Genomic DNA, 15,027 nt, shown 5'->3' with positions numbered 1-15,027 from the left:
TTTTTAAAGAGTCTTGCTCTGTTGCTCATGCTGGAGTTGCAGTGGCACTACCTTGGCTCACTGTAACCTCTGCCTCCCAGATTCAAGCAATTCCCTTGCCTCAGCCTCCTGAGTAGCTGGGATTACAGGCGCACTCACCACCATGTTTGGACATTTTTGTATTTTTAATAAAGCCGGAGTTTTACCATGTTAGCCAGGCTGGTCTCCAACTCCAGACTTGTTTCTTAATGACCTTGTCCCATTTAAAGATGAAGGCTATTCCAGATCTTCTATCACCATTTATGACTGATCATCTGGCCAGGCCCTTCTCTTCTTTTCCTGAGAACCTCTACCTGAAGTTCTCTTTGTCTCATTCAGCAATATGTCCAATTTACCGAGGACTGTGGATCGGCTCTCTCTTCTCAGACTGGCCTAGGAGTAAATCTCTGATTCTAGTCACAGTCTTTATTTCCATTGCCCAATTCCTTGCTTTGACATTCAAATTCAAGAGGACTCTGTCTCTATTTTTCTTCTCTTTTTATGCTACATTATCTCTCTTGGTGATCTGCATGCCTACAGCCCCAGTTAGCATAAACAGAATCTTCTAATCTCCTGGACCCACCCAGGCCCATTTCTACTAATATTCTATTCTGCCATCAATTAAAGAGGAGAAACATTATTGCACTGAAAAGTGAGGGCTTCATGGAGGAGACATTCATAAGGTGTGACTTGAATATTCCTTACTTTTTCATTAGAGAGAAGACAGATCATTATACAGCATAAAAAGTTATAAAACTCTTTCTAATCACAAGCTTTAGTATATGTTGAGAAATTGTAGGTTATGCCAGATTTTTGATGTTTCTAAATTATATCTAAATCCCAGTGTCTGTGAACCGAATTGCATATACATATTATTGCTAAGATACACTAATATATTTTACTGGAAAATATCAAATTACTGTGGAGATTTAAACTCTAGAGACTCTAGAAATTTTAGGAGACTTCCATTACCATACACTCTTAGTCATTTGTGATTGAAAAAGGCAGATAGCGGCCGGGCATGGTGCCTCACACCTGTAATTCCAGCACTTTAGGAGGCTGAAGCAGGTGGATCATCTGAGGTCGGGAGCCTAGGAGCAGCCTGACCAACATGGAGAAACCCCGTCTCTGCTAAAAATACAAAATTAGCTGGACATGATGGTGCCTGTCTGTAATCCCAGCTACTTGGGAGGCTGAGGCAGGAGAATCACTTGAACCGGGAGGTAGAGTTTGCAGTGAGCTGAGATCTAGCTGTTGTACTCCAGCCTGGGCAGCAGTAGAGAAACTCCATCTCAAAAAAGAAAGGGGCGGGGAGTACATAGCTGAAATCATTGGTATAAGAAATTCTAACAATATAAGGCTGCCAAATGAACTTGCTTCTCACAGATTGCTGGAGATTTAATATGAAAGCAAGTATTTAGTTCCCAAATAGCCCTATGTAGGAACATGCATGTATTGTCTATTACAAAGTTAGAACTTAGAACTTGAAGGGTACTTTATACATTCTGATTAATTATAACCAGTGATAACTCAGTGATTTATGTATGGAAATGTGAGAAAGGTCTTAAGTCATAAAAGATTTTAAAATACTATCAAAATTGTTTCATGTTTAATGGTTACTGACAGGATTGCCCAAGGGAAGCATGAGTAAATATATTAATAAAATTAATGTGTTTGTAATTACTATCAATAAGACCACTTCTTATTTGTTACATTATGTAAATCATTGAGATCAAAAGACATACATGATATGTTCTATTAAATATAAAGAATTTTGTTGTTTTATATTATTCCAGTTAGCTAATTTAGAAAAAGGGGAATGCTTTTTCTTAGTCTAAGTCAGTTTGCATTCTCTTTAATGCTTGTGTTCCTGTGGATCCTTATGTGGATGTTGTATCATAACTAGATATATGCTATTCTACACGCACGGGTAAAATGATATATTTCTTTCTTATAGTCGACAAAATTACATGAAGCTCATTGTTGCTGCAGATGATAATCAGATGGCTCAGGGTTTTCTGTTTTGGGATGATGGAGAGAGTATAGGTGAGTGCTTTATTTTGTAGGTAAACATAATTGATGACATATTCTATCACATTACTTTTACTTTATCTATTATTGTTTTTTGGAAGCTGAGTACAAAGCTTTAATATTTTTTCAAGGCTAAAGGATTTTACTAAATTCACAGAATAAAGTTAAATAGATAAATAATGTCACAAACATTTAAAAACTTCTCTTATCCTAAATATAGTCAATCTCTATGGTAAGTGTCTAGGTAAGAACTTTGTGTGGGTAGGGATTAGATATCTATAATCTTTGTACTTCCAGAAGCTGGCATGATGCTATTCACCTAATAGACACTTGGCATATGTATAAAGTTAGCTTAGCTGAATAGCCACCTTATTATATGTGCAAAATAGTGAAACTGCAAGGATGAAAAGGGATGATACGTTTCCTCAGTCATCATAAGGGTTACAGCCAACATCTCTATAACAAAACACAAGAGAAAAGCATAACAAACATATCCAATCACAATTTTATGTGAAACAGGAACCTTCAGAATAAAGATCCAAAGATACAGAGAAAGCTCTCTGACTTTATTCTTATGTTCAATGAGACAGGAACAGCCATGTAGAAATGTGATTGGACAGAAAGGGTGGGAAATAGACCGAGTGGGGAAATCTAGAAGAATCTGTCCCGATTCTTCTTTGCTTATTAATTGTAGCATTTCTTCCTCTAAGGTACGGGGTAAGGGCCCTCTGGAAGGAGGCTGTTAATTTCTTCATGGCCAGCTGTTACACAGAAATTCAGGGAAACAGTTAGAGTAAAATTTCTAGGCTTTATGGCTAACTTTGGGGGAAAATGGTTCTATTTTCTATGAGCCACCTTTGGCAAAAGGAATTCTAGTTTCTATGACTAGAGAAAAAGGGGCAAGAGACAGGAATTCAGGATAAGGTCAGAGAGAAAATTTGCTTCTGATGTTGCTTCTGAGACCTTTATTTGGAGAAATTACTTTTTGAGCCTGAAAATCCACAAGTGGTGCCTCTCCAACTAGGCGGTAGTCTAGAAACCAATCTCAAGCAAATTCGATTTATGTGATTTGCGGCTACTATTTTTACTTGTTTGCGTTTGTTATTAGTATTTAGCATTTTTAAACATGAGGCAATATATTTTCATTTTAATTTTAATGGAATAAGCATAGATTGCACCATTCATAGCTATTCCTCAAGACCATACTAAACCTCTAAACTCCCTGCCTTGTGAGATCCCTTAACCATTGTTAGAAACGCCTGGGACAGCTTGCAAAGAATGCTGGTCATGGGACTCTTCTAAGTTTCATTAATTTTAAGAGAAACTCAGAAATCTCCCATAGGAGATTTTTATGCCATATGCAAACACTGATGGCGGACAGGTTTACTGGCTGCCATTTAACAGTGTCACTACTACTAGATGAACATTCTGAAGATTTTCTTGACACAAACTTTAGTCATAAAAACTAATATCTGTGTGAAGTTGACAGTTCTCTACAATTGAAATAACTTATCCAAAGATAATCGTTTTTTCATTATTAGCAAAGACATACGTCTTTTATCTTTTCAGGTAAATCATAGTTAATATTCTGTAACCATAAGAAATAACCCATTAGCAAATAAGTATAAAGTTGATATAAGAATTATATGCTAGAGAGAAAGACTCTTGGTAAAAAAATAAATCCCTCTTTCTAACATTTCGTGACTTGGAAAGTGAAGATATCAACATGAGTTAGTCCTTTGCTTTTAGACCTTCATTCATAGGCCTCGGAGAGTCTACGAAATTTTCAGTCTGTGTCCAGTAGGAAATTTGCCTACAATTTCCCAGCGGTGTAAAGTTTAGGTATCCAAAATTTGTCTTGGGATCTTTGAGTCTCACAACTTAACAAATTAAGTTCATTCATTGTATTAGTTAGGTAGACAAAGCTTGTCTTAGAATTTTTTTCTCTAGCTCTTCCTATCAAACTAAGGCATAGATAAAAACATTGCTGTGGCCTTTACCCTCTTCAAGTTTCAAAATGGACTTTTTGTAATCACTGGAAAGTACCTGAGCATGATGCAAACATTTCTCTATGACCTCCTCATGGAAGTATAAAAAATTGTGGTGTTTTTTTTTTTTTTTTTTTTTTTTTTTTTTTGCCAATTATATCAACTTATTTTATTATGTTTCACAATCTCAGTGTATTTGGTATAATTAAGTGTAAATATTTTAAATGGTCCCTTGAAATTTCTTGAGTTAACAGCAATAACCATATATATCATACACTTAACCTCTGGAATTGTTAAATCAGAACCTCCAAAGACATTTTCTCTCACAGAAAACACAACAATCTAGTTGATGATCATGCAATCTAAAATGATTTCTTTCGTTTAAACAATTAAGTTCAAATTTTGTGATATATTATAATGCAGTAACAAATTATCTCAGAATAATTAAAGGTAAATCAAAATGAACTTCTCCTAAAACTTGTGAGCATTAACAAAATTTTGACCATTCTAGATTAATAAAGCTAGAGCTTAGTAAAATGTTAGTCTTTCTACTCATCTTAATAAAATAGTTATGTGTGCCCTTGACTAAGATCATATGTGAGATCGTTCTTCCTCTTATTTATTCAAAACAACAAAGCTGCCCATATCTTCCTAATAGTGGTCACTTTGGCTTTCTTACCTCAGAATTCTACACTTAAAAGATTGTTTGTGAAGGCTTAAGTTGTAATTACATAATTAAAATAAAACTAAAATGGCTAAAGAATATTGACACTAATATGCCTTGTAATACATATTAAATTATCCGTATATTAACATATATAAAAATGTTTTAGGCAGAACATCCATTTTAATATAGGTAAAATCAATAGCAAATTAATTTTAGTGAATTAATGAATACAGTTCAGATGTGTATAAGTAGAGAAGAGGATTAAAATATATTGCTTTTTCAATGTTACCCCAATACTTGTTTTATTTGTTTGACTCTTCTTTGCTCTATCTTATGTATGATCATTTGTTTTTTTGTTTGTTTGTTTGTTTGTTTTAACATAGGAACACAGTCTTAGAAGTCAAGGAAGCTGGGCTTGATTTCAGACCTTGACAGTGATTAGTATTTTTTTTTTTAACTTTGGCAATGTATTTAACTATTTTGAAAGTCACTTTACTCTTCTATACAGTGGGAATAATAATAAGCACATATCTTTTGGAGTAAATGTAATAAAATATTTAGAATTTAGTAAGCACTTAACTTCATGAGTTAACTTACTAAATTAGCACTAAACAAGTAATTAGCAAGTACTCAAGAAGTTTTAGCCTAGGATTATTATTAAAATGGATTTTAAATATGGCAAGATTCTACTTCTAACTAGTCATGGTGTCTCATGACTGCAATCTCAGTTCTTTGAGAGGCTAAGGCAGAAGGATCATTTGAGTCTAGGAGTTCAAGAGAAACCTGGGCAACATAGGGAGAATGTGCCTCTACATAAAAAGAAAAAAAAAATTAAAAAGCCAGGCATGGTAGTGCATGCCTGCAGTCCCAGCCACTCAGGACGCTGAGGTGGGACGATTGCTTGAGTGCAGGAGGTTCAGACTGCAGTGAGCCATGATCGTCACTACACTCTAGCCAGGGTAATAGAGCCAGATTCTGTCTCAAAAGAAAAATAAAAAATAATGATTGTACTTTAGATAAAGAGGCATCTATAAACCTATGTTTTGTCAGTTTAATTTTCGTTGACCTGTAACCATGTCTAATAATTGAGTTTTTTTTTTAATGACACTAGAATGTGTTGCAATCATGTTCTTTTTTCTTTATATTATTTTGTCAGTCACTAAGGTGGCAAGTAAGTGTCCACTATTATCACTGAATTCTGTTTATTTTGTACTACTTGTGCCCCTCTTGCCACCTTCCCAGTGCTGTACCCCAAAGTGATTTAATCTGTCATGAATCATCATTACCTCCTACATACGCATACCACCTAGCTTGTACTTTTAGGACCTTACCTGGTGACTCATTCTTTATTTCCAGAGCTCCTTACATTGTATCTGAATTAGTTAAATAGGCTTAGAGAAAAAGTAGGTACACCTTGATACTGTTGGCTACTTTTTATATCGGTAAAGAGAAACAAAGTATACAGGTATTAACTATGGTTCTTCTTTGGAAATAGCAATGCATCACTGTTTTTCTCTCTCTCTACAGATACCTATGAAAGAGACCTATATTTTTATGCACAATTTAATTTAAACAAGGTATGTAAGATTATTTATATGGAATTTTGTTAAAGAATATTTGAAGTTCACAGCTGGGTGGGGTGGCTCACACCTATACTCCCGGTTCTTTGAGGCTGACATGGGAGAATTGCTTGAGTCCAGGGATTCAGGACCTGTCTGGACAACATAGTGGGATCCTATCTGTATAAAAAATTAGCCAAGTATGCTGGCATGCAACTGTAGTCCCAGCTACATAAGAGGCTGAGGCTAGAGGATCGCTGGAATCTAGGAGTTTGAGATGGCAGTGAGTTATGACTGCACCACTGCATCCAGCCTGGGTGGCAGAGGAGACCCTGTCTCAATAAATAGATAAATAAATAGAAAAAAAAAAGGAAGAATATTTGTTTTTGTTTTGTTTGTTTGTTTGTTTTTGAGACGGAGTTTCGCTCTTGTTACCCAGGCTGGAGTGCAATGGCACAATCTCGGCTCACCGCAACCTCCGCCTCCTGGGTTCAGGCAATTCTCCTGCCTCAGCCTCCTGAGTAGCTGGGATTACAGGCACGTGCCACCATGCCCAGCTAATTTTTTTGTATTTTTAGTAGAGACGGGGTTTCACCATGTTGACCAGGATGGTCTCGATCTCTTGACCTCGCTATCCACCCTCTTTGGCCTCCCAAAGTGCTGGGATTACAGGCGTGAGCCACCGTGCCCGGTGGTTTTATTTATGTTTATTATATAAAATGCCTTATACCAAATACACAAATAACTTATATATGAAATATATGTTTGGTTAACAAACATTTTTAAAGATTGAATTGATTTTGTAAATAAAGAGTTCATGTTATTTCTTTTTCTTTATCTTATAGACCATCTTAACAAGCACTATATTGAAAAGAGGTTACATAAATAAAAGTGAAATGATGCTTGGGTTCATTGATGTATGGGGGAAAGAAGCAACTCCTGTCAGTGCGGTTACTCTAATATATAATGGAAATACAAATTCACTTGCATTTTCTCAAGACAATAATATGGAGGTAAGTGATGTAATAAAATATTTTTTCAAAAATGTGCCTATTTAAAGCATCCATATGGACTTCTTGTGTCTCTCATCCCTAAGAAACATAATTATGAGTCAATTATGACATTCCTCATATATTTCTTTTCATTAGGCCTCCATATTTATTTCCTTATTATTATCCTTAGTAAACTGTCATACAAGTCAGTCTAATGACATCTTTTTTTTATTATTCTGATTCAATCAAAGCATGATTAAATTAAGATTTTAAATAACTGTTATCCCTATATGATAAAGTGCCTCAGAATATTTTTTAAATAAGATATCTGCATTTAAACATTGCATATGTCTTGAAAATATGTTTGAAAATTCTTGCAAACTTAATAGAACTGTCAGCATTGATTAATACAGGAGTGTGACACATATGATTCAGACACTATACAAGGAGTCAGGATTCTTGTGTTAAGAAGGCATCATTGCTGCCAATAATTAGTCTTTACTTTGAATAAAAAACTTTAGGCCTATTTTTTTGTTCAATTGAATAAAAAACATGCAAATAAACAATCGATCTCTTAAGCTCCTTCTAAATTCTGTGCACTTTTGGCTTGCAAAGGTGAATTTCAAATACATATTCTAGAAAACAGCCAACTGTTGTAAATGTTTGCTTTAAGTTTACTGCTATTTATGCACTGCTAAAACTGTAAATGTGTGTAAACCCACCCTTTCACGTTTAAACTTCCATAAAAACAAGGAGCCACTAATCAGTCACTTAAGATAAACTTAATATCCGAAATAGTCAGCTGTTTGACTAACTTGAACCTTAAAAGCAAACAAAAAAAGGCATCTTAAACAGTCCTCAGTCCTTGTAGATGTCATGAGAGGTCAGAGTTGAACAGCACCCAGAAGTCTGCTCCAGCCTGTTGAAATGTAACACCCATCCTACAGTTACTCCTGTTTTGTAGACAATTGCGGTTTTACCTTTAATGTGGAACTATGTTTTTCTTACTACTTTTGCATTAAAAGTTGCCACTTTTCTTAAAGCTATATCAAGGTTGGGAAATTATATTTTATATATCCCAACCTTGAAATACTTAATGTCCTTCCTTGGTAAAATAAAAGTTGATATGTTAATGTCTTACACTCATTTATTTTTTTTAATTTTACTGGTTTATATAATTCCAAAATAAGAGAATCATTGATTTAGTCCAGTAGTCTTATGTGGCTAAAAAAGAAATTAGGTCCCTAAAGAAGAAATTAATTCCCTAAAATAAATAATAGTTATCAATCACAATTAGAAATCAGCTTTTTTTTTTTGGACTATCCAATGTTCAATCAGATAAAGAAAGGATGGTTTGCCTTATATAATATCTTACCCTTTATTTATTATTACAGTGGTGAAAATTAGGCTCGCAATGCTTCTGGTAAAAATAAATAAACAATGCCAAGTAACATATTTTGATATTTTGGGGTGTTATTTCAAGGTCATTTTGATCAAATATGTAGCGTAAACACAAACCAATAAAAATATATTTTTACTCTCTTTAAACACATTCACAAAGAATTTTAAGTGTTCAGAAGAAATATTTGGCAGTGTTATATTACCTCAGTGATGAAGAAACATACATTTACTTTAACCAACAACTCTGGGCAGTTCCTTCTAAGTGCATTTAAATAAAATCAATATTTATGAGAAATTACTGTTTTCTAAGCCTTCATAGATACATAGGAAATGGAGAGAGATGGTCAATTTCTTTCTCTACCCTGTTTGCCTTTAATTTATGCAAGAGATTATTAAATTGCTCTAGCAATTTAATTTTAAAACATTTTTCTAGAAACAATTATGTCCAGCTGATTTTAGTAAAAGGTGTTGGAAAGTATGTGGTGTATTTCTTGCTTTCTACTTTTAAGTAAAAAAAATAATAGTTTAGGTTTTGTTGTAAGATGAATCTGCTTTAAACCTGGCTAACGAATACTCAGGCAATTATTTAACTATTACTTTTTAAATTATTTTATCAAATGTGGTAAATTAATCCAAATATGCTGTGCTTTAAGGAAGATTAAATTGTGTAAAGCCCTGAGGAGAGTGCCTGGTATGTGATAGGCAGTAAAGGATTCACCTGTCTTCTCTTGCATATTTGATGACTGAATCCGAACTTTCTGAGCTAAAGCACAGAAAATTTTGTCAGTTCATTGGGCAAAATGCAGCAATGGTAATATCTCCTGAAATAATTATATCATAAAACTATGACAGAAGATCATTTCAATACAGCAACTTAATTAATAATTTCTATAATTAGCCTCTCTACAGCCTACTTCAGATTATCTCCAGTGAAATAAAGCAACACATGCAAAAATGAATCATTGGCAATAAATTAAGCATCATAAAGTCTTTTTTGATTGAGGTAAAATAGCACATACTTTTAAATCTCAACTTTGTTTGAAAATGACTGGATAATACTTGGCAAGGGGATGCATAGAGATTCATGTGTTGCAGTTATAAATAACTCCATATTTATAAATTATGTAAAGAGTAAAGTCATAGAAATCAATAAATTTGGCTAAGAGTTTTAGGTTTTTTAGTATATTTTGACAGCAACTCCACCTTTCTGGGATTTATTTTAACCTTAGGTAAAATGGGTAGGTTGGGTGAAATTGCTGCTGAAATGATTGCAAACTTTCCCAAAGTAAATTTTCCTCAAGGTATAAAAGAAAAGAAGTGTATATATTATTTACTTAGAATATATATTTTTTTGAAATAGCATTCATTAAAATAACAGAAATGTGGTTCTGATCAAACAAGTAATTATCATTTTACTTTTTTAGACACTAAACATTGATCTGACCAACTACAATGTTACTCTAGATGAACCGATAGAAATCAACTGGTCATGAAGATCGCCATCAGTTTTAGTTTTCAGTGGGAGAAAACACCAGGATTCAAGTTTCACAGCACTTACAGCTTTCCCTCTTCATTTTGTTCTTGTACTCTACAAAATACAGCTTTCATAATATTGAAAAGCTATTTCACAGTGTACATCAATGATAATGCCAATTTTGTTATATTAATGTGACTTGGATTCAATTTTAAGACATATTAAACAAAATTTTAATAGTTCTATTTATAGTTAGTAAGTTTTAGCTGCAATTGTAAATTTGTTACTAAACATGTGATATAGCTAAGATATAATTCAAACTACTGATTTTTAAATTAAACACATTTTTGTGTAATTGTAAATTGTATGATATATTGTATCAATGTTTACCAGATTTAAGATATGTGACAACAATTATCACAAGATTTAATTATTTCTTAGTATGTACATTTAATTAGAAAAAGAGAATAAAAACATGTAAGTGTACAAAATACTCATTTTGTCTTTATTTTCCTAATGGAAATTGTCTTAGCTTGCACTGCTATAACAATGTATCATAGACTGGGTGGGATAAACAACAAACATTATTTTCTTAGAGATTTTAGTGTCACACTCAACAAGATTAAATTTAAAAATGGCACACACTAGAAGAACTTATAGGAAGTATCTTGCTTTCAAGACTTAAAGTTGTTAGAAAAACACTACCTGTGGCTATTCATTACCATCAACATAAGAAATGTTGAATGTGACACTAAAATCTCTATGAAAATAATATGATTTACTAAGAAACTAGTCAACTTTTGAAACTATGTCACTCTTAAAGAATATTCCTTCTTTTTGGGATATTAAAAAAATGTCAAGCTTTTCTTTTTTCTTTTTATATTATTATAATAATAATATTATTATTATTATTTGAGATGAAATTTCACTCTTGTTGCCCAGGCTGGAGTGCAATCACATGATCTCCGCTCACTGCAACCTCTGCCTTCCGGGTTCAAGTGATTCACCTGCCTCAGCCTCCGGAGTTGGTGGGGTTACAGGTGCACACCATCACACATAGCTAATTTTGTATTTTTATTAGAGACGGGGTTTCTCCATATTGGTTAGGCTGATCTCAAACTTCTGACCTCAGGTGATGCACCTGCCTCGGCTTCCCAAAGTTCTGGTATTACAGGCATGAGCCACCACGCCTGGCCAAGCTTTTCTTAAGATACAAGGAAATAATTTAATAACAACAGTCTGAACTATCCACCTTTTACTCCTCCTAAGTGATCATGTAGAAAATTTTCATCTGAATAACTAGCAATCATGATTATCTAATTATTATAAATTTTCTACCTGTACAAAGTACATTGTTAAATAATTATTTTAATTATAATATATGTGTCTAATTTTTCTTATCCTAGATAGTATTTTGAAAATTCTTAATATTAAACAGCTGTTCATATAATTATAAAGGCTTTCTTGCCTCTCAAAGGTAACCTAGATATAATTATGTTTTCCAATATTATAATTAGCAAATAAGAGTGTACCCTTCAGGAATATTTTTCTGAAAGTAAATAATAAAAATGATGTTACAAATGCAGAAATAACTGAAGAAGTTTTTTTCATCACATGTACAATCCAAAATTCACCTGGAACCAGTCAACAAAACTAAATATATACACTTAATATATATTTAATACACACATAATATATGTAGATTTTATATATGTGTATGTGCATATTTGAGCAGTTAAAATATATGTTACTAACCTCATTTCCCCATGCTAATATTTATAGGAAAAGAACTAAAATTCAGCCAGTACACACTGGCTTGATCACAGTAGTTGTTAATTTATTGAATGAATTCCAAATGGCTTCAAATACTTTTCAAAGTTGCAGCTGCCCTTGGCCTATACTCCAAAAACCTCAGTCCTCTTAATAATGCTGCACCCGAAGGACATACAGATGGAGAGTGTCAGAATCCTGCTTCCGTGCTGTGTCTGGTGCTCGTGCTCATTAAGCAGTGCCCACACCGTATTGGTTATTAAGTACTGCATGTAGCCTGTGCATAGGAGAGCTCTTTAACTCTTTATTTCAAGTTTTTTCAATCTAATTTTAGACAGACATCTAATGAGCTATGTTCTAGTACTGTTCCATTTTTACATTTCTATATGCTTCTGTGGTTAGGGTAAAACAGATATAATAACATAGCAACTTCATTTATTTAAGTATTTTGTTTTTATCATTTTTACTTCCATTTAGTTAAAAAGAAATTGATAAAATATAAAGTGCAAAAATGTATAGGCAAAGCAGCCAAGAGAATCTTATAGTCATTATCAATATAAATTTGTTGAATTCAATAGTACTTATATTTCAATTATTTCTGAAGATACTACTGTGTTACACCAATGTCTAGAAATTATCAATTCATTGTAAAGTAATTATAAAACTATATTCTGTGTCCTTAGTGACAGAAAGAAGTATTTCTTACATTTTACCTATCTTTTATCAAAAATATTCAAAATATAAAAAGACTTTAAGCTTAAATAAATTAGACCTGTCTAGCAGATGACTCTTCAACAATAATTGTTAAACAGGATGTTGTCCTTCCTTGATAACTAAGTATATGGATCGTATGTTTTACTTTTGAAAGTTAGTATTTCTGGTTTCATGTACGATGTCTGAATTCAAACAAAAGTATCTGAGAAATAATAATTAAAAAGAACACCTTAGCAGGAGGTTAGATAATATATAGCCATCATCAAAAGCGAGAATAATAGTAAATTGCATAAGCATATGGTAAGCCAAATACTATGAACTCTTAAAAATTCATTGAGTTATTATTTAATCATTCATGTTTCTAGGAAATCCGTGAGCCCCACATGCTGATGCACCAGAATGTAGGGTTCCACGAGCCCCACGTTGGACATCAGAATGTAGGGAGCCAACCCTACATTACCCGTGGGTACCCTCAGTTCGGTGGCAACAAAGGAATGAGAAAAACACAGATTAAGAAAAGAAGTGGGACCAGGGGGCCATCACTTTATTCCTCTGGAGAAGACATTGAAGGCCCCGAGCTCTGATCATCCACACTATTTATTGATTACAATCACTTCGATCTATAGGGTAGGGGTGGAGTGATGGTGGAGTGAATCAGTGAGCTGGAACTGGTGTGTCATCCTAAGGATTGATAACAGTGGCAGTTTGGGAGTTTCACAAAACAAGAACATGTGGTTATCTTTAGCTTATTATCTATGTACAGCTGGTGGAACACGGGCCCTACAAGGAGCCTACAAGTCTGGCTGCATCATAGTGCTACGAAGGGGTTTTACATCCTTGAGCACAGTGTTTATGGTAACAGAGCCGAGGTCACCTGCACCAGAACATGAGGCATAGAGAGGTCTTCCTCCTCAGAGGCCTCCTGCAGACTTCCACTTTATGTAGGCACTCTGTAAGTCCTTTCTCCTTTGCTGTTTTTCCCAGAGTATTTACCTATGTTTATGTGTTATTTGTATTTGGAGCAAAATAGAACAAAAATCAAGACAAAACATACATACAAACAAACCAACATGTCTTACATGCACGCATACACACACAAACACACACTGACATGTTTTTATAAAGAATGAAGAGGATGCTTTAGAGAAAAACTTCTCAAATGTTTTAATCTGTTACTGTGCTACTGTAACAATGTGATCTGAGAATCTCCAAGAAGTAGGCACTCTGTATATTTTCACAAACATATATAACCAGTGAATACTTTTTCCAAGTTACTCCTTGCGTTAGTTTATTTTAGGTGTCAATTCAACTGGACTAAGTAACACCTAGAAATTGGTAAAGCATTGCTTCTGGTTGTATCTGTGAGGGTGTTTTCGGAATAGATTGGTGTGTGAGTCAGTAAACTGAGTGGGGAAGATCCTCCCTCAATGTGGTCAGGCACCTTTCAATTGGCTAGGGGCTCAGTTAGAAGAAAAAAGAGAGAAAAAAAATTTCCTTTCTCCTTCTCTCTCTCTCTCTCTCTCTCTCTCTCTCTCTCTCTCTCTCCCCCCCCCTCCCTCTCTCCTCTCTCTCTCTCTTCCCTAGATTTGGGACACTCTTCTCTTCCTGACTTTGGACATCAGGACCCCAGGCTCTATGGTCTTGGGACTCCAAGACTTATACCAGTGGCCCTCTGGCTGTTGACCTTTGAATAACACCATTGACTTCCCTGGTTCTCAGGCCTTTAGGCTTAGACTGAGCCACACTGTCAGCATCCTAGGGTGTCCAACTGCAAGTGGCCTGTTATGGGCTTCTCAGCATCCATGATTATGTAAGCCAATTCCACCAATAAATCCGCTCTCGTATTGTCTCTCTGTATATCCTATTGGTACTGTCTTTATGGAGAAGCCTGACTAATATGCTCCTGTAAACATCTTCCAAACCAAGATCGCTAATTCACATAATTTATGCATTTTATGCAGCTTTAGAAATCAAACAAAGTATATTTAACATTTACAGATGATCATAGAGCAGAACTTAACAATACTTAGCATATGTTGATGCAATACAATTAACATGATTAATTACAATGCTTTTTAGCCAATAAAACTATTAAAAGATATTCTTGCCTTTTCACTTTGAAGTACAATGTGAGTGTGCAGGATAAGAGGGAAGACATCTTTTCCTCTCTTCCTACTTCTGATTTTCTATCTCAGTTTTATATTAGAGGCTTCCCACTGCACAGATGGAAAAGGAGGGGAGAAGGTTGTAAAAGAGTGAGTGATAGAATGAGGATCATAACACTTAAAATTAAAACAGGATTTTTATGAGCTGAATAATAAACATTGAAACACAGTTAATTAATTTGGTTGGCTACAATCTAAGTATTGTAAATGGGACAGGATGGTCATGCATGTTCACCCAATTGATCCCA

The 15,027-nt window shown here is 34.3% G+C and overlaps 1 protein-coding gene across 1 annotated transcript in view; it reads left to right on the top strand.

Moving 5' to 3' along the window:
* Positions 1–10,616, top strand: part of SI (sucrase-isomaltase) — a 98,883-nt gene extending 88,267 nt beyond the window's left edge. Inside the window, exons 45-48 of the mRNA XM_017503255.2 lie at positions 1,976–2,064; positions 6,232–6,281; positions 7,109–7,276; positions 10,081–10,616. Of these exons, the coding sequence (XP_017358744.1) occupies positions 1,976–2,064; positions 6,232–6,281; positions 7,109–7,276; positions 10,081–10,149 (376 nt within the window). The 3' untranslated portion in view covers positions 10,150–10,616. The remainder of the gene's footprint in view (positions 1–1,975; positions 2,065–6,231; positions 6,282–7,108; positions 7,277–10,080) is intronic.
* Positions 10,617–15,027: the final 4,411 nt, after the last annotated feature.

This window comes from Cebus imitator, unplaced genomic scaffold (assembly GCF_001604975.1).
Source record: "Cebus imitator isolate Cc_AM_T3 unplaced genomic scaffold, Cebus_imitator-1.0 Scaffold308, whole genome shotgun sequence".
NCBI classification, from domain to species: domain Eukaryota; kingdom Metazoa; phylum Chordata; class Mammalia; order Primates; family Cebidae; genus Cebus; species Cebus imitator.
The sequence above is the reverse complement of the archived record's forward strand: the minus strand, read 5'-3'. Positions and strand labels throughout refer to the sequence as shown.